The sequence below is a fragment of the Pan paniscus genome, chromosome 15, assembly GCF_029289425.2.
Source record: "Pan paniscus chromosome 15, NHGRI_mPanPan1-v2.0_pri, whole genome shotgun sequence".
Taxonomy (NCBI): domain Eukaryota; kingdom Metazoa; phylum Chordata; class Mammalia; order Primates; family Hominidae; genus Pan; species Pan paniscus.
Genome location: NC_073264.2, coordinates 82,580,857 through 82,604,143, shown reverse-complemented (window position 1 = coordinate 82,604,143; position 23,287 = coordinate 82,580,857). Strand labels below are relative to the sequence as shown.

Below are 23,287 nucleotides of genomic sequence, written 5' to 3'. Positions count from 1 at the left end.
TAAAACTTCTAGATGTACTGATTTCTCTTTCAAAATATTGGCAACTGGGTATTCTTGTTTTTAAAGCACTGTAATATAACAAGATTTTTTAAATGTTCCTGAAATGATTATTTTGGCTGAAAGTCAAAAGCAGATTCTGTTAAAAACTAATTATTTTAATAAATTCTTTTCTCATAGAGAGCATTTGACTACTTCAATTTAGCAGCAAATGCTGGCAATTCACATGCCATGGCCTTTTTGGGAAAGGTACTGTACATCCTGTGAATGTTTTATGTAATAGCAAGAGGTGTTTGCATAATTAGCATGTATTGTGTTCAGGATCTACAATTTACCAAAAATAAATTGGAAATAAGATTTCTAGTGCAAGACTATTATATCTTAAAGTGCTGTTCTGAGGCATTTTCTTAGGCAACTTAAATATAACATAGTGTTTGCAGCCAGGCGCGGTGGCTCACGCCTGTAATCCCAGCACTTTGGGAGGCTGAGGCGGGTGGATCACGAGGTCAGGAGATGGAGACCATCCTGGCTAACACGGTGAAACCCCATCTGTACTAAAAATACAAAAAATTAGCCGGGTGTGGTGGTGGGCGCCTGTAGTCCCAGCTACGTGGGAGGCTGAGGCTTACAGTAAGTCGAGACCACGCCACTGCACTCCAGCCTGGGCGACAGAGCAAGACTCCATCTAAAAAAAAAAAAATAGTGTTTGCTCATCAGTATGTTAATTCTTCATTGAAATTAGCTCTCACTGAGCTCTTACTTTTTGTGTATTGTATGCAATAATGAGGAATGTATTCTTGATGCTGTGCAGTTTTTTGCTAAGACTCTCACAGTTGTCTTTCCTTCCATGCTGAATAGAGGCAATTAGAGTTTGTTGAAATTTATCTGCAGAGTTTTTAATTGTCTTAAATGTGATAGCCATGACCCACCTCTTCTCATTGTAGCTGTGTTCTCAATCAAGGGAACAGAACATTTAAGTCTAGAAACTTTATAAATAAATTCCATATGTCATGGAAGAATCTCAAAACTTTTTCATTATTTTGAAACATAGTATAAATCAATGGGTATTTTCACTTATAACTAAATCCTAAAGTAAGGAAGTTTAGATGGAATATATCACAAAGGTTTTTACAATAGGGAAATTTCATCATGATTTGCCTCATGATCATACTAGTAATTGGGGTGTGGTAACTATATTTAAATATTCCAGCTGTTCCATAGCATAGAACTTGGTATTTCCCTCTGTTTTTGTTAAGCATTTAAGAACGTTTCATTCCTCCTCTTTTGGTTCTTGCTCTGAATTACTGTCACTGTCTTTAAAAACTATTTTTTGCATTTATTGTTTCTTTAACATGTATGTGAATAAAGACAGTCTTGACCATTCTGTTTTTCTTTCTCTTGGCCCTTTATCATTCTCCATACCTGATGCTCTAATTGTTTGGTGTTTAAACCCTCTTCAAGTAAACCTTTTAGTTACTTCGTTTCCTGAACTTAAGACCCACTTGTGATCTTATCCTGGGGAAAGTAGTGGTAGAGGAGAAAGAAGAATGAATGCTGCAAGCAGCTTCCCCTTTCCTTGTTGAATCACTGATCTGATCCTAAGCAACTTACTAACCATTTGACTGCCCTGGAATAGAGTGAGAAAAATGATTCATGTTGGGCTTAAAGATTTCTTCTGAGACTAATATATGAGCTGATTTTATGTATTCATGTTTATAAATAAGTCATAAATTTGAGATGGCAAGAGTATATAATTACTAAAATGTTTGCTTTTAAGAGTTTGCTTTTAATTCTTTTGTTTTTTTTGTTTGTTTGTTTTGTTTTGATATGAGGTCTTGCTTTGTGGCCCAGTCTGGAGTGAAGTAGCAAGCTGTCAGTTCACTGCAGCTGCAGCCTCCTGGGCCCAAGCAATTCTGCTGCCTCAGCCTCCTGAGTAGCTGGGATTACAGGCACACGCCACCACGCCTGGCTAATTTTTGTATTTTTAGTAGAGACGGGGTTTTGCCATATTGGCCAGGCTGGTCTTGAACTCCTGACATCGGGTGATCCACCCACCTTGGCCTCCCAAAGTGCTGGGATTACAGGCATGAGCCACTGTACCCGGCCTTTGCTTTTAATTCTAAAATATCCTGTGGGGAATTCTAAATTTTTTGGAAAGATTTAATGAGATCTGACAAAACTCAAAGGAGATGAGAAAGGAGAAAAATGTAATTGGAGAGAGGGTTACAGCTCTTACTGAAATTGGGATCTGTTTTCCAGATGTATTCGGAAGGAAGTGACATTGTACCTCAGAGTAATGAGACAGCTCTCCACTACTTTAAGAAAGCTGCTGACATGGTAAGGCTTTGTCTCAGTGTACTGAAATGTGCACCATATTACTAATATTTTAATAAATGAATTTGTTATATTAAAGGGTTAATCATAACCAACTCATGCTATACATTATTGAAACTGCATATTAAGTATGATTCATGTGAATGTATTAATTAAACAAAGCCCTCCCGATAAAAGGCAATTTTTTTAGGGACCAAGTTGTTAATTTTTAATTGTTAAGTTTCACTGAGAAGTTTCCTAATCGGGGAAATACTGATTTTTAGTAATGGAACTTGAGCTTATATAATCTACCCTATTTGTATCACAACATGAAATTTAAAAGCTTACATAATAGGGTACTTTTGATAATCATAGTACATAATTTAGGCTTTCTTTGGCTCAGAAAACTGCATATGAGTACCTGAAATCTTGTATGTCTTCAGTATGTACACTTACCTCTCTGTCAACTATTATACATGTTACTGTAGTTCCAGATGTCACTTGAATGCTTCCCAAAGGAATGCTATGACAATCTTTTTAAAGATGTCTTCTGTCCCTCTGAGTTTAGGCAAATTCTAGATTTTTTTCTTTCTAGTCCCAAAACAGTGATTCTCTTTGTTCCATGACACTCCAATAATCCTAAGTATATCTTTGTCACCTGATAGCAGCATTGCTATTATTACATGATTATGCTATTATTACAAGGTGTTCCATGATATCTTCCCTCTTTATTGGAGTGGGATGTTACCAGTGAAAAACTGCAAAAATGTGACCTGCCTTTCATTTTGATGAAATACATTAGTCATGCTTTATGTCATAAATTCATGGTAGAGATGGTCATAAAGTAAGTCAACAAAATGTAATTCTAAATGAATTTACTACTTACTCTTTTTCAGCAAATTACCCAAAGCCCCCAGATGTCTAAAAGTCAATATTATGTTTAGTCTGATGAGAAGAAGAAAGTTTTGTTTTGAATTGAAAAGTACTAAGACATGTTTTTGAATATGCTTATAAATGATTTATTTTGCAGTTATTTATTCTTGCCTATTTTTGAATGAATTCTTTTCACTCTTTTGTCTGATTTCTCTGCTTTGCAGGGCAACCCAGTTGGACAGAGTGGGCTTGGAATGGCCTACCTCTATGGGAGAGGAGTTCAAGTTGTAAGTGTTCAGTCTGACATTCTCTCTTTAATGAGCAGTCAGCTGGAGAGGTAGGGACATGTTCCTTAATTAGCTTCCAGTCAGCCCAGGTGGGGCTGTTCCATTGTAAGCAAAGCTGAACCTCTTTCTGTTGTCTGAGTTTGTCTCACTACCACCCCATACCTGACAGACACCATCTCAACTGTCTTAGAACAGCTCTGTGTCTGGCACTTTCTCCCAGAGGTATGGAGTTGTTTCTTGTTCTTCCATCTCTGCTCTCTACCCCACGTCCTCTAACCATTTCTCAGGACTTAAACATCTCCTTGCCTGCTTTTTTACTCAAGCCTGACAAAATGCATAACTGCCTTCCATTGAGGAGGAGGAAAGCTTTCTGTTCTGCCCTTTGCCCCTTCTAGCTACCACCTGTCTTCTCCCAGCCCTTCACTCAGAGTCAAACTAAGCTGCTGTCATTCACTCTTGAGTTCTTAGCAATCGAACTTCTGCTTCATGGAACTATACTCTCTGTACAGATCACCAGTAACCTCCTAAATGTCGGTCCAATTGACATTTTTTGGTTCTACCTCACTTGACCTCTCGCTTCCCTGGTGTTCTGTCTGTGTCTGGGTTTCCTTGGCCATTGCATCTCATCCTTCTGTGCAGCCTCCTCATGTTGGATGTCCCTGGATTCACATTGCAGTTTCCTTCTCTATTTGATCTTTCCAAGTAATATGTCCTTTTAATTTGAGGCTGAAACTAAGAGCTAGGTTTAAGAGCTAGGTTTTTAATATCTATAGGTATTCTCTAACACAAAAGACAGTAATGTGTTCTCATTTTGCGGCCTTCTAGTCATTCTAGGACACTAAAATTCAGTAGTAACCTTTATTTTAACTTTTCTTCTTGGATACATATGACCTTTGAAGTATAATAATCGTAGTGTTTGGTAAGGTACACGGAATAAATGAATAAGGAGATAATTTTCTTTCTTTAATTTTAGGAAAATTGGGGTTTAAAAAGGGTTGATTGGTTAGCAGAGAAGATTGACTGTTTCTTAATTCCTGGTCTGATGTTCTACTAGTTTTTATGCTTTCTGAGAGCAGCATACAAATTGTTTCACAAAAACTCTATTTACTTTTCTTCACCACCTTAAATATTAATCCCCCTATGACTTAATGTATATTATTATCTATTATAAGAATTAGAAAGTGGTCTTTTTAATGGCTCTTTGGGAATATTTTTTATATGCTTTGTTCATTTTTTTAAATAAATCTCTTAACTTTTGAGTATGTCTGCCTTTTGAGCTTTCTCATCATATGACATCTTTTTCTACAGAATTATGATCTAGCCCTTAAGTATTTCCAGAAAGCTGCTGAACAAGGCTGGGTGGATGGGCAGCTACAGCTTGGTTCCATGTACTATAGTAAGTAACACTGGAATTAATGATGGATACACCAAGATCTAAATTAAGCTGTTTTCTACTAGATGGCATTATGATATGGAAATGGGTGCTATCAAATTCTGGCTGGTTAAATGTTCTCCCAGTTCAATGATTTGTACATCTTGTTTTTCATTGTAAATTATATTAATCTGTATCAGTGTGTTAACTTGTATTAGATTCACATATTTACTCAGTAAGAATTCTTTCATTAGAGTTTTATTCTTCATATATAAGCCTTCTCTGATACTTAGCTAAATCTTAAGTCTGTTATCTCGTGTGATTTTTTTTTTTTTCTTACAGACGGCATTGGAGTCAAGAGAGATTATAAACAGGCCTTGAAGTATTTTAATTTAGCTTCTCAGGGAGGCCATATCTTGGCTTTCTATAACCTAGCTCAGATGCATGCCAGTGGCACCGGCGTGATGCGATCATGTCACACTGCAGTGGAGGTAAGGTCTTTCCTACCATCTTGTGTGTAGGGAGTTGATTTGCCCAGCAGGAAAGTCTGCGCTTTCAATTCTGTTTTTTTTTGTATGTTTTCTTCTATAGTTCTAGACTCAGCCTACCTAGCTTTGATATACTGAGGGAAGACCGAGGGGTCTGTGTGTAATTACCATACTTATTTATTCAGTGTCTCCCTATTACAATCAACTGTATAAGGGGAGATATTGGTGTCTGCAGTATCTCTAGCACCTAAGACAGTATCTGATAATAATCAGCATCAAAAAAATATATAAGCTGAGCACAGTGGCACGTGCCTATAGTCCCAGCTACTTAGGAGGTTGAGGTGGATGAAGGCTTGAGCCCAGGAGTTCGAGACCAACCTGGACAACATAGAAAGAACCTATCTCTTAAAAAAAAAAAAGAAAGAAAGAAAAAGAAGTTGAATGAATGTTCCAAAAAGGAATGCTAATATCTCCTAATTGGAAATTGTCTCTTTGCTGTCTCTTAGACTTGGCACTTTAGAGTGACATTGATAAGTGCTTAGCAAAGTTTCTAAATCTCTGTGCTTTAGTTTACTCACTTGTCAAATGGGGCTTTTAACAGGACTTACCTCCTAGGGTGGTTCCTCATGAATCTCATGGGAAGATTAAGAATGGTAATATACATAAATCATTACAACAGTGCCCGGGCAGAGTAAATGGTCATTTTTGTAGTACAATAATTGTGTACTGTTTTTTTTTTTATAAACCTGTTGACTTCTAAAGAGTAAGTGAAAACTTTAAATAAGTATCTCAAACTTTTATGTCTGTTCAAGAAAGCTGCCAGAAATTGAAGGAGCAAGCTTAATAGTCATGTGTAACCAAAGTGCATAAGTGATTTTCTGGTATATCTTTCTTATTTTCTGTTACTGGTATTTTTTTTCCCCACCTCACACAGTTGTTTAAGAATGTATGTGAACGAGGCCGTTGGTCTGAAAGGCTTATGACTGCCTATAACAGCTATAAAGATGGCGATTACAATGCTGCAGTGATCCAGTACCTCCTCCTGGCCGAACAGGGCTATGAAGTGGCACAAAGCAATGCAGCTTTTATTCTTGATCAGAGTAAGGTTCATTTTAGTCCTGCCTTAGGTTTAGAATGTATGAGTTCACACCAGTAAACTGTTTAATGTATTCAAAAAGAAAAGCTACTAGGAAACGTTCTTTATTATTGTAACTGGAACTGAACACACAGGCTTAAGTTATTAATATTTTACTTTAGCCATCAAAGTTAGTTTTATAACGAGTTGACTGTAGAAATGGATTTGACATTCATTTTAAAATTAAGCACTTTGCATAAATGTATTTTTCAAAATACAGTGGATACAAAAATGCCATTTTCCCAACACTGTAGAAGAGTGGCTCAATAGTCTCATGACTGGTTCTGTAGATACAACATGTTTCATAAAGTAGTGCCCTCTTGCATCCAGTGATTGCTTTGAACTCACTATTTTAGTTCAGTAATTAATTTCAGTATTTGTTTTAATTCTTATATCCTAATTCTTGTTTAACTTATGCTTCACCTATCCTTCCTACTTTGCAAATGAAAATTAAGTCTAGTGCCTTTTCTTAAATGCCTGATTTGTATTTCATTTCTTTTCCTGTAGGAGAAGCAACCATTGTAGGTGAGAATGAAACTTATCCCAGAGCTTTGCTACATTGGAACAGGGCCGCCTCTCAAGGTAAGTGATTAATTCTAAGATAAGAGTTTCACCCAGGGACCTCCCTATGTTGTTTATCTCCCATGAACATTAAATCATGAAGCTGAGTACTGTGGCTCACGCCTGTAACCCTAGCACTTTCGGAAGCCAAGGCAGGAGGATCACTTGAGGTCAGGAGTTCGAAACCGAAACCAGCCTGGCCAGCATAGTAAAACCCTGTCTCTACTAAAAAAAAAAACAAAAAAAATTAGCTGGGCATGGTGGCAGGCGCCTGTAATCCCAGCTACTCAGGAGGCTGAGGCAGGAGAATCGCTTGAACCTGGGAGGCAGAGGTTACAGTGAGCCAAGATTATGCCACTGCACTCCAGCCTGGGTGACAGAGTGAGACTCCTTCTCAAAAAAATAAAATAATTAATTAAGCAGAGATACTGTGACTTAATTTGTTTGCATATTATTGGTATTTATTCTTAACAGAAGTTTCTAGAGCCAGAGTTTCTAAATTGGGTTGTAAAGTCTTTGTACTACACATTTCCATCAAGGTATGATTCACTCTTTGGTTTCCAGTTTGAGGCCAGTATACTGTGTGAAATGGGAATTAAATAGAATGTATGATAGAACATTAGTCTGAAACCTAAGAGACTTTTCTTTTTCTTTTGAATATTTATTTTTTATACATGTTCCTTTCAACATTCTCTGCCTGTTCCTTCTCCAAACCTAAATGGTCAAGCTGGACTATTTTAAAATGTAAATGACATTATAAAGTAGAGCCTGATCATTTACGTAGGAGTGTTTGTGAAAGAAGGGAGTACAGGTTGAGTATCCCTTATCTGAAATGCTTAGGACCAGAGTGTTTCAGATTTCAGATGTTTTTGTTTGTTTGTGTGTGTTTGGCATATTTGCACATACATATTGTTTGAGCATCCTTAATCTGAAATCTGAAATGCTCCTGTGAACATTTCCTTTGAGCATGATCTTTGAATGTCGTTTCAGGTTTTGGAGCATTTCAGATTTCAGCTTTTTGAATTAGGGATATTAAACCTGTCCCCCTACACACACACCAACTTGGTTTTACCTCTCTGTATTCCAAAGCCTTCTGCAGAAGAGCTACACTTCTAGTTTAAATTTTTACTGGACTTTATAACTTGGCTGAAAGGATTTGTTACAAAGTTTGTGTACTATGAATTAAAATTCTTTGTTTTATGTAAGCATGTCAATGGGAGGAGAAAAAAGTTTGATCTGTTTTAAACATACTTTATTTATTGGCAGTTCTGCATTTAACTTTTGTTTAAGGCTATACTGTGGCTAGAATTAAGCTCGGAGACTACCATTTCTATGGGTTTGGCACCGATGTAGATTATGAAACTGCATTTATTCATTACCGTCTGGCTTCTGAGCAGCAACACAGTGCGCAAGCTATGTTTAATCTGGGATATATGCATGAGAAAGGACTGGGCATTAAACAGGTGAGTGTGGCTTCCAAACACGTTTGAATCACATAATTGTGATTGGGGAAAATACTTGCATTTGTATAGAAAATAGACTTTCCTTGACATTCAGTTGGATTTCAGGCCACTAAATTATGGGACTGATTTGTAATATTTCAGAAGACTGCCCTTCCATCTCTCATCTTCCAGCACCCACAGATACTGCTATCCACGCTGTTTTATTTAGGGATTAAGCTGAAGACAGACTCATGAGAATGGAAGTGCAGTGCTTCCTCTGCTGATAACTACTTGTTTGAGAAACTATCTGTCCATCGTCAGCCAAATTCTATTCTTTTCAAATTATTTTGAAATGAACTAAATGTATTCTACTGATAAATTTATTTCTGATTCTTATACTTGCCTAATGAAGTCTGTCATTCTCTGGACTCATGACTTAAGGTTTTTCCTGTGTGCCCTCAAAAGAATTTGGAAAAACTACGGACCCCCTTGTACATTTTTAAGTTGGCATTTAAGTTGTTTCTTAAGTTTCACAGGGTCTAAGTTCCAGCTATTTTAAGCATTAACATTTTTAAATAAAATTAATTACCCTTAAAATATCCAACAGAATCTAAATAACAATAATTTAATACCCACCTACCATTATTAATTTTTTAGAAATATACAAGCAAGTTTTTTAATTACGTCTTTTCCTGTTTCCCTAAATTTATGTTTTCTACCACGACTTCTGTAGAATGTAATACTAATGTATTGTTTTTAATGCTTAGGTCTTTTATTGATTACTGTATCATACTTACCTGAAACAAACAAGTGTATAAATTCATTTTGAATTTTATTACCAGTGATCTAAGTGTTAAGAAAAATTCATGAGATATTACTAGTCACAGTTGGTCAGTTAATGCATTGTTGATCAAATCTACAAAATACGTTTTGATAAAACTTTGCTTTTTGTATTATTAATTGAAAATGAATCTTTTAATGAGATAAATGGAGTATTTGTTAAAAATTGAGTAGATTTCACATTAATTCTGTTTTTCATTTTTTTAAATGTATGACTAAAATGTCATGTATGTGAAAATGGGAAGAGTTTCACTATAGCATGGTCACTTAATTCTTCAAACTACCTTAAGAGTTAGATGCCAAAAATCAGAGTGACTTGTCATTAGAAATTATTTTTAATGATCAATCTCCTGACTACTTGATAGGTCCCTCTTCAGTTGTGTTGAAAGCAAAGAATTGGAAACCAGAGACTTGTGAAAGCATGCATTCCCTGACACTGGGACCTTTCACTTTTCTCATTTTCTAGGAAGAGTACAAAAGCCTTTACCAAGACTTATGAAATAGGCTGTTAATTATACTCCTTCCTGTGTCACTTAGAGGCCCTTTGTTGACCTAAGGATTGAGGGAAAGTTAAGTTCATTTTTGCTAATGTGGTATTTTCTTGACAAAATGCTGCTGCTTTGTCCACATTTGGACATTTTCTTTTAATTTCAGTATGTAAATATTTATATTTTAAACTTACCTTAATATTTAGAATATTACTAATATTAGATACTTAAATATAGTTCAGTCAAGGCTCAGGAGCAGCAAACTCAGTACATTCAACTTCTGGAAGATCTCTGCCACTTAATGTAGTAACTGAAGCTTCTCTTTATTGTCAAACCAGTCATCCAGTGTCCCAAATTAGACTTAGCTTCTATCAGAAAGGCTGACGGATTTTTGTCTTTTTTTTTAAATGGAGATGGGGTACCACTATGTTGCTTAGGCTTGTCTCAAACCCCTGGGGACTTAAGCGCCTTGGCCTCCAAAAGTGCTGGGATTGCAGGTATGAGCCCCTGCACCCAGCTGACTATTTTTAATTCAAGTGAAGTTTAACATGACTAATATAAAGATCACATGTAAGTTATGGCTTTCATGGAGTACATCTAGTAATAATTTACTGACTGTAGTCAAAATTAAAATGATATAACTAATCTGTTTTTATAATAGCTTATAAAACAAGAAAATGTGTTCTTTTAATTTAATTTGTAATACACTGTATAGCTAATAATAGAAATTCTTGTGAATAAAGAATATGATAAAAGGCATAGTATTCCTTTGATAAGAGTAGGGGGAGGGAACTTTTGTTTAGCTTTTGAGAATAATCATGTATGAAAATAATCATGTATAAAAATCAGTAACTCCATTACTTTTTTTTTTTTTTCGGTGAGATGGAGTCTCACTCTGTTGCCCAGGCTGGAGTGCAGTGGCACAATCTTGGCTCATTGCAACCTCCGCCCTCTGGGTTCAAGTGATTCTCCTGCCTCAGCCTCCCGAGTAGCTGGGATTACAGGCGCCTGCCACCACGCCCGGCTAATTTTTGTATTTTTAGTAGAGACGGGGTTTCACCATCTTGGCCAGGCTGGTCTTGAACTCCTGACCTCATGAGCCACCTGCCTCGGTCTCCCAAAGTGCTGGGATTACAGGCGTGAGCCACTGCACGCGGTCCCATTACTTTTTTTATAAGACATCGTGATCACCTTTTCTATTTTTTTTCTTTTGAGGTTTAAAATATTCATGCTACTAAAAACAATCCCCCATTTAATATAGTTAGGAAAATATTAAATGTGAGGATTGACTATAATTGGAAAAAAATCATCATATTATTTGATAAGTTTTAATTACACACTAGTGAATCTATTTAATTACCCTAGTGAATCATCCAATGTATGAATCACATGAAGTTTGATCCATGATCTTGAAAAATATAGCAGTTGAAAAAACCATTTGAGTTATATTTTTCTAAAAACTCAGACACTAACCATACTGTTAGCATTATTTGAAGATGCTCTTCTTTTTAAATAATGACACACCCTAAGGACAAGAATAAGGAATAGCTGAAAATAACTGCTTGTATTTAAATATGTTTGGAGGGGGAGTCATTTTTGGTCTTTAACCTTTCTTCCTCATATCTCATGGAATTCTTTCTTAAGAGTTTGGTATTCTTTGATAATAGGGAGTAGAAGTGAGATTTTTAAGTGAAAATTCCCACCATCCCATTCTATTACATATCTGAATTCAGAACACTCCAGCCTGGGCCAAAATTAAGAATGACTGGTTTCACCCTTTACAGAAATACATCTAACACAGGGAAACACAAGATGCCCTAATAAGGGTTTATAATTAGTCAATAAAGGAGCCTTCTCCAGAACCAGTATTTCAAGGTATCTTTTCCGGTGGTAGCCCCTGAGGTTTTTACACCCCAAGGCAATGCACTTGAGGAAAGAGTCGGGTAGATAAGGGCTGTGCCTTCCTTTAGCAAAGCGAAGCAGAGAAACGTTGCTGTGCACACAGGCCTATTCTCAGCAGATCCCTTTCAGGAAAAAGCACATATGGAAGCTGCAGAACTGCAGAATCGAGTCCCTTAACATGTCCATGCAAGTACCTCTTGTAAAATCTGTTTCTTTTTTTGGAAACAGGGTTTCACTCTGTCACCCAGGCTAGAGTTCAGTGGCACCATCTCAGCTCACTGCAACCTCTGCCTCCTGGGTTCAAGCAATCCTCCCACTCAGCCTCCCAAGTAGCTGGGACTACAGGCAGGTGCCACCACACCCAGCTAATTTGGCTTATTTTTTGTAGAGACAGTTTATGTTGCCCAGGTTGGTCTTGAACTCCTGGCCTCAAGTGATCCTCCTGCCTCGCTCTCCCAAAGTGTTGGGATTATGAGAATGAGCCCACTTTGGGAGGCTGAGGCGGGCGGATTACGAGATCAGGAGATCGAGACCATCCTGGCGAACACGGTGAAACCCCGTCTCTACTAAAAATACAAAAAATTAGCCGGGAGAGGTGGCAGGCACCTGTAGTCCCAGCTACTCGGGAAGCTGAGGCAGGAGAATGGCGTGAACCCTGGGGGGCGGAGCCTACAGTGAGCCGAGATCACGCTACTGCACTCCAGCCTGGGTGACAGCGAGACTCTGTCTCTAAAAAAATAAAAAAGAATGAGCCACCGTGCCTGTCATCTGTTGTAAAATCTTGAGTGTTTCTACCCCACTTTGAAGATCACTGTCCAGAACTGAAACCAGACGTTGCTAATACTGATTGAAGTTTTAAGTAGCAAAAAATAAGTGTGAGTTTCAGAAGTTGCCCTTGGAAATCTCTAGGTTAACAGTGTTAATGCATAGATATATGGCTGTATGCAGCATATCTACACAGCAAATTAGATGTTATGTTGGGGGAAAATGAGTTTTTTAATTAAGTTTTTCAATATTAAGCAGTTAGATAATTAAATGAATTTTACCCAAGTAAAGCTTGGCATTTTTGTTTAGGTGAGGGAAACTCATTTTAAAATGAAAACCTCAAAGGTAAAATAAATTTGTCTAATATGTTCACTAAATATTTTTACTTATTTTGACAAGAAATGCATTTTTGTTTCTTACCTATATTATAGGATATTCACCTTGCAAAACGTTTTTATGACATGGCAGCTGAAGCCAGCCCAGATGCACAAGTTCCAGTCTTCCTAGCCCTCTGCAAATTGGGCGTTGTCTATTTCTTGCAGTACATACGGGAAACAAACGTAAGTGGTCCGTGCCTCTTTTCATTAAAATATAAATGATGGAAGGTCTGTCCTGGAGGTTTGTTTTTCAAAAGTTGAGAAGCACAGGGAAGAGTGTCCTGCAGGTATCGGGTGTGTTCCCTTCTCCTCAGCTCAGGTACCAGAGGACCTTATCAGGGGAGGGATAAATGCAGGCATAAAGCAGCTACTGCAGTTTTTAGGTAGCATTTGACACTTCCTGACGCTAAAGCATTTTTCATGGAGGCAGATGTTTTCTGGTTTAGGGAAAACTGAGACTAACTCATGGCAGTTTGAAACAGTATTTAATTCAGTAAACATTAAATCAGATGACTCAAACCAGTCCCTTAAAAAGAAAAGGAAAAAAAAAAGAAGAATCTGAGAACCTCCCCAGGTTGTTGTACTTCAGATTCTTCCGATAGTGAAGCGTTAAGTTGAAAACACCACCCAAATTTTCTTCTCTAAAAATAGCGTGAATTATTTAAATAGGCTAATGGGAGAACCTATATAGGAAGTGGGTTACCCATTTTCTTCAAAATCACCAACTTTAGTTGGCAATACTGGTATGTAGGTACTCTTGGGTTCTGCCAGCTTTATATTTTGTTTCCAGTACTATAGTTCCTAGAATGGATTAACTGGTAGAGCATTTCACTCTGAAAGCCCTAAGATGTTCAGAGCCCTTGTTTCTAACATAGGCTTATTCAGGACAAGGAAAGTTTCTTCAGGACCAGAAAAGGATGATGTTTCACCCTTTTGTTAATGTCTTTCAGTTTTAGATTCAAGAATGGGCTTTCCCTCATGTGTGTCACAGGTATAAATGTAGTCCATGCTGCTCCAGCATCAGTGAAAAGAAATGGACTTGTCTAGTCCATGCAGCTGAAGTCCTCCACAGAGAGGGCTCCAGAGCACTGGTCTTGTGGGACTCTGGCCTCCCAGTCGCTTACACATGTGTAATGTCAATTGCTATAATTGCATGGTAGCATGAGTCAGGTGTGCTGTAACCGCTGCCAATTGAAACAATCTTTGTTCCTTTAATTAAAAGCTGATCGTGTGGCAGCCTACTCTTTCAGTACCATTTCAGACCTTTATCTCTCACAATTTTTATTACTAACTGTTGGTTATAGTCTAGGACTTCATCTTATAATATGCTGTACTGGGTATATTATATCTTTGCTGTTTTTTTAAATACAGAAGTATAAAGAAGACAGTAAAAACGCCCCATAATCCTACCACCTAGTTATTCCAACTAAAAAGAAAAAGAGAGTATAAGACTAATAAGTATTGATCATAAGAAAGTCAAACAGTACAGAAGAACACAAATCTCCCATCCCAGATTCTTCCCCAGAGAACACAATTAGTGGTTTCTTGTCATTTTTTTTCCAGAAAAATTTAGCACCTGTACCTACAAATGTGTTATAGAGATCTTTCAAATGTAATTTTATTTTAAAAATTATACCCCATGTTTACTTTCTTAATGGGTAAGTATAATAAAAGTCAGAAAGTATCAGTGATACTAAAACCATTAAAATATCATAGGCTAAGAACATAACTTTCAGGTTTCAATTCAGATGTTAAATATTTTGTGTTTTAGTTAAATCCTAATTGAGAAGCATTATTCATTCAGCTATTAAATGTTTGAATTCCTGCTATTTTCAATTACATGGGAATTGTGAAATGGCCCCACTGTCATGGAACAGAGCTTTCCAGCTGGTGTGCTGTCACTGCCAGTAGGTTCGCTGTGCCAAGATACTAATTTCTCCCCTTGGCTAACCACTGTTTTTTTCTTTTTTTTTTTTTTCCTGAGACAGAGTCTTGCTCTGTCGCCCAGGCTGGAGTGCAGTGGCACAGTCTTGGCTCACCACAACCTCCACCTCCTGGGTTCAGGCAATTCTTGTGCCTCAGCCTCCAGAATAGCTGGGATTACATGCATCTGCCACCATGCCTGGTTAATTTTTGTATTTTTAGTAGAGTTGGGATTTCACCGTGTTGGCCAGGCTGGTCTCGAACTCCTGGCCTCAAGTGATACACTCACCTCGGCCTCCCAAAGTGCTGGGATTACAAGGCATGAGCCCCCGCGCCTGGCCCCAGTGTTGTTTTGTTTTGTTTTCCAAATATTTTCTGTGAAAAATGGTTAAAATTAGTGTATTGGATTACTGGTGGAAAGAACACTGTCAGACATTTTATATTAAGTGTCAGCTATTATAAATTAATAGCTTAATTCCTCAGACACATTATTTTGAGCTTCAGTTGAAGGCTTTTAAAACCGCTTTAAACACACACACACACATTGCAAAACGTTTTTAAAACCAATTATTTTAATTTCTGTGCTTCTGGTGATGTAACTTTCCCAGTTCCTTGCCTGACATTTTAGTGATAATAATGGTTTCTATATTATTTTCATTAAGATTCGAGATATGTTCACCCAACTTGATATGGACCAGCTTTTGGGACCTGAGTGGGACCTTTACCTCATGACCATCATTGCGCTGCTGTTGGGAACAGTCATAGCTTACAGGCAAAGGCAGCACCAAGACATGCCTGCACCCAGGCCTCCAGGGCCACGGCCAGCTCCACCCCAGCAGGAGGGGCCACCAGAGCAGCAGCCACCACAGTAATAGGCACTGGGTCCAGCCTTGATCAGTGACAGCGAAGGAAGTTATCTGCTGGGAACACTTGCATTTGATTTAGGACCTTGGATCAGTGGTCACCTCCCAGAAGAGGCACGGCACAAGGAAGCATTGAATTCCTAAAGCTGCTTAGAATCTGATGCCTTTATTTTCAGGGATAAGTAACTCTTACCTAAACTGAGCTGAATGTTTGTTTCAGTGCCATATGGAATAACAACTTTCAGTGGCTTTTTTTTTTCTTTTCTGGAAACATATGTGAGACACTCAAAGTAACGTCTACTGTATCCAGCTATCTTTCTTGGATCCTTTTGGTCATTATTTCAGTGTGCATAAGTTCTTAATGTCAACCGTCTTTAAGGTATTGTGCATCGACACTAAAAACTGATCAATGTAAAAAGGAAAACCCAGTTGCAAGTTTAAACGTGTTCAAAAGTCTGAAAATAGAACTTGCCTTTTAAGTTAAAAAAAAAAAAAAGCTATCTTGAAAGTGTTTTGGAACTGCGATAACTGAGAAACTCTTACCAGTCCACGTGCAATTAGACATATTCAGCATATTCGTTATTTTAAAAGGGAAGGTTGGGAGGTTTCTTATTGGTGATTGTCACACGGTATACCATGCTCCTCTCCTTCAAAGAATGAAAGGCCTTGTTAAGGAGTTTTTTGTGAGCTTTACTTCTTTGGAATGGAATATACTTATGCAAAACCTTGCAAACTGACTCCTTGCGCTAACGTGAGTTTGCCCCACCTACTCTGTAATTTGCTTGTTTGTTTTGAATATACAGAGCCTTGATCCAGAAGCCAGAGGATGGACTAAGTGGGAGAAATTAGAAAACAAAACGAACTCTGGTTGGAGTACCACGATCACAGACACAGACACACTTTTCCTAAAGTTGAAGCATTTGTTCCCAGGATTTATTTTACTTTGCATTTCTTTTTGCACAAAGAACACATCACCTTCCTGAATTCTTTAAATATGAAATATCATTGCCAGGGTATGGCTTACAGTGACTACTATTATAATACTAAAACTCAGAGAATCAAAGATGGATTAAACTCAGTGGTTGATGAAAGCCAAAACCTGTTTATACTGTTCTATACTATTCAGGTATCTTTTTACTTCTGATAGTTTTATATTATAATAGAAAGCCAGCCACTGCTTAGCTATCATAATCACCATTTTCTCACTGTTAACATTAGGAAAATCAAGGCTACTGTGCTTCAGGATTGTCTGGTTAAATAGTATGGGAAAAAAAACTGAAGTGTTTCACATAATTACACATGTGAAATAATTAAAGCTTAAACTGAATTTGTATTTCATTTTATTGTCAGATGGTGGTGGTCACCAGCCTGTATCTTGTCTGAGACTGCATTCGTATCTGAGCAGGTGTTCTATGCCTACTGATGTCAGTATGTTTATACTAACCTTCATGCTTTTTTCCCAGAATCCCTCATCTGCCAGAAAACTTGAAAAGTTTATTGCTTGTAGAGTTGTACTGCTTTGATTTTTGAAGTTGGGGTAGTAGTTAGAACTAGATTTAACTAGTCTATAATGAACATGAAGGCTTTTATATATGAAGTTGTATACCTTTTTGTGTTTAGAGAATTATGGGAAACCTGGTAAGCAAAACTTTCCTCCCAGATAATTGCTTCCAAATTCGAAGAGTTGGTCACCAAGAGAGCCATATGTATGAAAGCATATCTGTGAAAGGTAGGAAACTTAACCCCGCTAAGTGTAATGTTGCTTTAGGCAACTCTTGTAAATAGTGAGACTTGTTTGGTCTCTTACATGTAGAGATTTGAGTGCAGTTGGTACAGGACTTTGGTGTCTCCACCACTGTCTCTTCTCCCCGCTTCAAAATAAGTGTAATCCACGGTAGCAGCCACACTTCCTTTAGAAGGAACTGTTATAATTTATTTAAAAGTTGAAAAACCACCCAAGATGACTACCAACTTTCACTTTTTTCTTCTGCCATCCACCCTCATTTTTCCTTTAGCAAGATTTTTATATCTAACTTTCCTTCCCTCCATTGAGTACGTGCTTTGAGAAAACATTTCTTAAAACAGTGTGTGCCACCTAAGGCTGGATGGGAAAGCGCAGTCTTGTTCTTCATATAAAAACACACTTCTTATTAGTTTACCACTTGCCTTTTTCTATTGTTAATGTTCTGAATTTCCTTTTCTTGGCTTGTTTCTACTTCGTTTTACCCTGGGTCACTTGCTGCCAGCAGTTTGTGAATGGTGTCTTTCAAATAACTTAGTTCTTATGGCTTCACTTAAAGACTGTCTCAAAAATACTTTGCTCTCTTCTTCTTTTTTGTTCATGGGACATGGTACCTAAGCAAATAGGAGTTGGGTTTGGTTTTTCTCCTAAAATAATGCTCAATACTTACCTAATCAAATGGCATCCATTTGAATAAAATGACAATAACTAAAGCTAGTTAATGTCAGTGACATTAAACTAACTCCAGGATTCAGGAGTTTTAATGTTAGAATTTAGATTTAACAGATAGAGTGTGGCTTCATTTGTCCATGGTAGCCCATCTCTCCTAAGACCTTTTCTAGTCTGTCTTCCTGCCTTCGAACTTGATGACAGTAAAACCCTGTTTAGTATTCTCTTGTGCATTTGGTTTGTTGGTTAGCCGACTCTCTTGAAACTATTCATTTTGCTTCTATTTTTATTTTACAGAGGTAGCATTGGTGGGTTTTTTTTTTTTCGTCTCTGTGTTTGAAGTTTCAGTTTCTGTTTTCTAGGTAAGGCTTATTTTTGATTAGCAGTCAATGGCAAAGAAAAAGTAAATCAAAGATGACTTCTTTTCAAAATGTATTGTTTAGCACTTAACTCAGATGAATTTATAAGTTATTAATCTTGATACTCTTAAGGATTTGTTACTTTTCTGCATATTAGGTTAATTTTTACCTTACATGTGAGAGTCTTACCACTAAGCCATTCTGTCTCTGTACTGTTGGGAAGTTTTGGAAACCCCTGCCAGTGATCTGGTGATGATCTGATGATTTATTTAAAGAGCCGTTGATGCCTCCAGGAAACTTAAGTATTTTATTAATATATATATAGGAATTTTTTTTTATTTTGCTTTGTCTTTCTCTCCCTTCTTTTATCCTCATGTTCATTCTTCAAACCAGTGTTTTGGAAGTATGCATGCAGGCCTATAAATGAAAAACACAATTCTTTATGTGTATAGCATGTGTATTAATGTCTAAGTACATACGCAAAAACTTCCTTTACAGAGGTTCGGACTAACATTTCACATGCACATTTCAAAACAAGATGTGTCATGAAAACAGCCCCTTTACCTGCCAAGACAAGCAGGGCTATATTTCAGTGACAGCTGATATTTGTTTTGAAAGTGAATCTCATAATATATATATGTATTACACATTATTATGACTAGAAGTATGTAAGAAATGATCAGAACAAAAGAAAATTTCTATTTTCATGCAAATATTTTTCATCAGTCATCACTCTCAAATATAAATTAAAATATAACACTCCTGAATGCCTGAGGCACGATCTGGATTTTAAATGTGTGGTATTCATTGAAAAGAAGCTCTCCACCCACTTGGTATTTCAAGAAAATTTAAAACGATCCCAAGGAAAGATGATTTGTATGTTAAAGTGACTGTTTGCACAAGTAAAAGTCCGATGTTGTGTGCATGAAAGGGATTCCTTGGTTATATGCAGGGAATCATCTCACATGCTGTTTTCCCTATTTGGTTTGAGAAACAGGCTGACACTATTCTCTTTGATTGGAAAATAAACTCGTAAAACTCATAATGTTGATATAATCAAGATGTAACCACTATAAATATGTAGAAGAGGAAGTTTTAAAAGACCTTAAGCTGGCATTGTGAAGGAACACCATGGTAGACTCTTTTTGTAAATGTATTTTGTATTTAATGAAATGCAGTATAAAGGTTGGTGAAGTGTAATATAATTGTGTAAACAAATCCTGTTAATAGAGAGATGTACAGAATCGTTTTGTACTGTATCTTGAAACTTGTGAAATAAAGATTCCACCTCTGGTTATCCTGTATGCTGTAATATACCACAACCAAGCACCTTTCCAGACAGACTTTTTTTAAGCTGAATGATTCAATTTTTTAATGTTTTTTGGAAATTCAGAAGCTTCTGAAAACATGCATTTGTGGCAATTTGAATTTATCTTTCATTTTAAACTCCTGAAATTCAGATTTTTACAAGTCCAATATTGCCCTAGGGAGAACATGAATTTGCTAAGAAATGTTATCTTTTAAATCTCTGATATCTTTGTCTTGAAGCAGCCTTGATATGTAGTAAGCGTGATTCACTTTAGCCTGATTATAATATTATTTATCTAAAGTTTGTTTATGCATTGCCTTGTCCCAGGAATTTTTTAAGAGGACTTGCAGAGACACGTACAACACAGTAACATTTAGACTAAATATGCTCTGAGTAAAGGAGAAATGAAAAAATATTTAATCAAGAGTGAACATGTACACAAAGTGCAATTGGAAGTGGGCTACAAATTTGGCCCCCAGCTTCCCAGCAGGCAACTCAAAGAGGTAACTGAGGTAAAATGTTCCAGCTCAGAAGCGTTGGATCTTGGATAAAAAGCCTACATGATGCAAACTGTGGCAACTGAGATGTCAGATCTCAAGATCTCAAATTGTACTTGTGGGAGCACAGTCAGTGACCCCAGATGACCTTGACTGACCTAAAAGTTGGGGAAGTCGGATGTCAGAGCCTTAACACCAGCAGGTGACCATCCAACCTGGGGCAATGCCTGTTCACCACTTAGCCTCTTTCTGACAAGTCATTAGAACGTCCTCCATCTTCACTGGCTGCAACTTGATGAGCTACAGCCTCTTTCCTAACTTCCTTTATGATGCTAGTTTAGGTTGGTTATACCAGCTTAGAAGTATGCTTACATTAAGTTACAGCAGATACACAAATTAGATGCAAGTAAAATCAGAATTTCTGTAGTAGAAACTATGAAAAATAAAAAGGAAAGTTTTTACTTTTTGGGTATTTTTTTACAAGTAGGAAAAGTGAGCATTAGAACCTGTCAGTTCAAAAGGAGGTACTGCTGTGTAATGGGCTTTGTACATTCCTTCTCATGTCACTTACGTCACTACTTCGCCATCAAATTGAACAAGCTTTTAATTAGATCCTGAAAATTCACCACCCTAGTAGTTTATTGTTAGTATTATATTTTGAGTAGAACTCTGATTTTCTCTAGAGGCCAAATTCTTTTTATCTGGGTTAATTTCTTCTAAACATAACAATGTTAATGCTGAATTGTATATTAAATCCCATTTCTAAAAACCACACAATTTTTTCTCATCTGAGTGGAATGTGGTTAGTTAACTGAATTTGGAATGTTCATATAAATAATTTGTTGCTGCTCAATCCGGTTTTCCATTGCCTCCTCTCTACTGCCCAGTATAACCCGTTAATTCACCTCTCGGACTTGGAAAGAATGTCTCGTAAGTCTTGGGAGATAAGAGATTCAGGTATCCCAAGTAAGGATTCTAACTTCGAAAATGAATATGTCGTTGAGTTTTACACGATTCAAGATTCAAATGTGGGCAACAGAAATCTCTGTTATTGGAAACAGATTTATTTCAGGATTGTGAAAGCCCAGCTGTGGGTTTCAGAGTTTGCACACCTGCGTTTCCTCACCCTTCGTCTTTGGCCATGCTCGTAGATGCTTTTCTTAGGAAAATTTGATTAATTGAACTTTTTTTGTTCTAAATGCAATCTCCTGAAATGAGTAGAGACTAACGCTGGCTGTGTGTGCGTGTGTGAGTGCATGGTAGTGAGGGGTTGGGGAGCCTTCCAGCTGATTTTGTTTCCCTTAAGTACTAATGAAGAATTTACTTGAATTGTTCTAACCTGTACATGTATTTTCTTTGACCTACCATTTGGACAATGTTCTGTGGTTAACATCTTAAATTTTTTTTTTTTTGAGACAGGGTCTCACTCTGTTGTCCCGGCTGAGTGCAGTGGCTTAATTAGAGCCCACTGCAGCCTCAAAACTCCTGGGTTCAAGAAATTCTCCCACCCCAGCCTCCTGCATAGCTGGGACTACTAGTGTGTGCCACCACGGCCAGCTATTTTTTTATTTTTTGTAGAAACAGGGTCTCCCTATGTTTCCCAGGCTGGTCTCAAACTCCTGGGCTCAAGCGATCCTCCCACCTCAACCTCCCAAAGTGCTGGGATTACAGGTGTGAGCCACTGTACCCAGCCCATCTTACATCTTTCAGTGCATGGAAATTTACTTCCAGGACTGTGCGAGCTGAGAAGAGCAGGGTATTTTCCCTTTAGCCTTCTTTGGACCATAGCTGAAGTATGTGCTGTAGGTGAAAGCACCCACAATGGGCCTGTAAAGAACTGCCTTTATTTCAAAAGGAGGAAAAAGTAATTGAAGTCTTAAGTTTGTGTAATTGGTATCTGTATTTCATCACTCATTTGAGACTTAAAAGTAATTAAAGCCTCATAACTAGACTGATGTTTTGTGTTCTCACATTAGCTAAACCAAAGAATCTATTGAGTCTCAACAGTACAGTAAGTTAAGAGAGCACATTTGTGCCTTAGAGCAGTTAGAGGAGAAACCCATGAACAGAGATGAAACCCCAATTTACAGAGAAATGAAACTCCATCTCATCTGACCTACTGCCACTACTTAAAGGGACTTTCTAATTGTGAGTCACCATTTCAGGGCAGGCCATTATGACAAATCAGACAGGTGCATAAGGGAAAGGTCCATGGCCGGGTGCGGTGGCTCACGCCTGTAATCCCAGCAGTTTGGGAGGCCGAGGCGGGCAGATCACGAGGTCAGGAGTTCGAGACTAGCCTCACCAACATGGTGAAACCCCTTCTCTACTAAAAATACAAAAATTAGCTGGGCATGGTGGTGCGCGCCTGTAATCTGAGCTACTTCGGAGGCTGAGGCAGGAGAATGGCTTGAACCCAGGAGGTGGAGGTTGCAGTGAGCTGAGATCGTGCCACTGCATTCCAGCCTGGGTAACAGAGCAAGACTCCGTCTCAAAAAAAAAAAAAAGATCCAGACATAACCAACCGTTTGATCCTCACATGAGTTCTCCTGAGTTGCCCAATCCCCTCCCAAACAGATTAGTGATAATCCTAGCCCCACTGAATGGCCCTAAAATGTGAAGGAAAACGGGAAGGACGCCATAGCGAGAAAGTTCTGGACTGCAGTCGAGTCCTCACAGTGGTTGGGTGACCCCAGACAAGTCATTCGCTGTACAGGGTTCTCATAGGCATCAAGAGACTGGGTACTGGGGATGGTCCTCAAGGTCCTGTCCAGCTGTCGGAGGTCTTAAGTGCCAAAAGAAACCAAATTGACTTTGTATTCCACTGACACCAGACCCTTTACAAGGCTTCCTGGTGGAAATGACAACATTCCACTGTCCCTAAAATGGTTGACTCCAAATAATTTATAAGCAAAGTTTATGTTAAAGAGGTCAATATTAAAGTTTATACATAAGGGGTCGGGCGCAGCGGCTCACGCCTGTAATCCCAACACATTGGGAGGCCGAGGCAGGCAGATCGCTTGAGGTCAGGAGTTTGAGACCAGCCTAGGCAACATGGTGAAATCCCGTCTCTACAAAAAAAAAAA

At 37.8% G+C, this 23,287-nt stretch overlaps 1 protein-coding gene across 2 annotated transcripts in view; it reads left to right on the top strand.

The window, feature by feature from the left end:
• SEL1L (SEL1L adaptor subunit of SYVN1 ubiquitin ligase) overlaps window positions 1–19,692 on the top strand; it is a 60,832-nt gene extending 41,140 nt beyond the window's left edge. For both annotated transcript variants that reach the window (XM_003808901.5, XM_008961021.4), the window contains exons 12-21: window positions 178–246; window positions 2,257–2,334; window positions 3,408–3,470; window positions 4,779–4,866; window positions 5,185–5,333; window positions 6,265–6,430; window positions 6,973–7,047; window positions 8,317–8,489; window positions 12,895–13,023; window positions 15,426–19,692. In XM_003808901.5, the coding sequence (XP_003808949.1) occupies window positions 178–246; window positions 2,257–2,334; window positions 3,408–3,470; window positions 4,779–4,866; window positions 5,185–5,333; window positions 6,265–6,430; window positions 6,973–7,047; window positions 8,317–8,489; window positions 12,895–13,023; window positions 15,426–15,635 (1,200 nt within the window). In that variant the 3' untranslated portion in view covers window positions 15,636–19,692. The remainder of the gene's footprint in view (window positions 1–177; window positions 247–2,256; window positions 2,335–3,407; window positions 3,471–4,778; window positions 4,867–5,184; window positions 5,334–6,264; window positions 6,431–6,972; window positions 7,048–8,316; window positions 8,490–12,894; window positions 13,024–15,425) is intronic.
• Window positions 19,693–23,287: the final 3,595 nt, after the last annotated feature.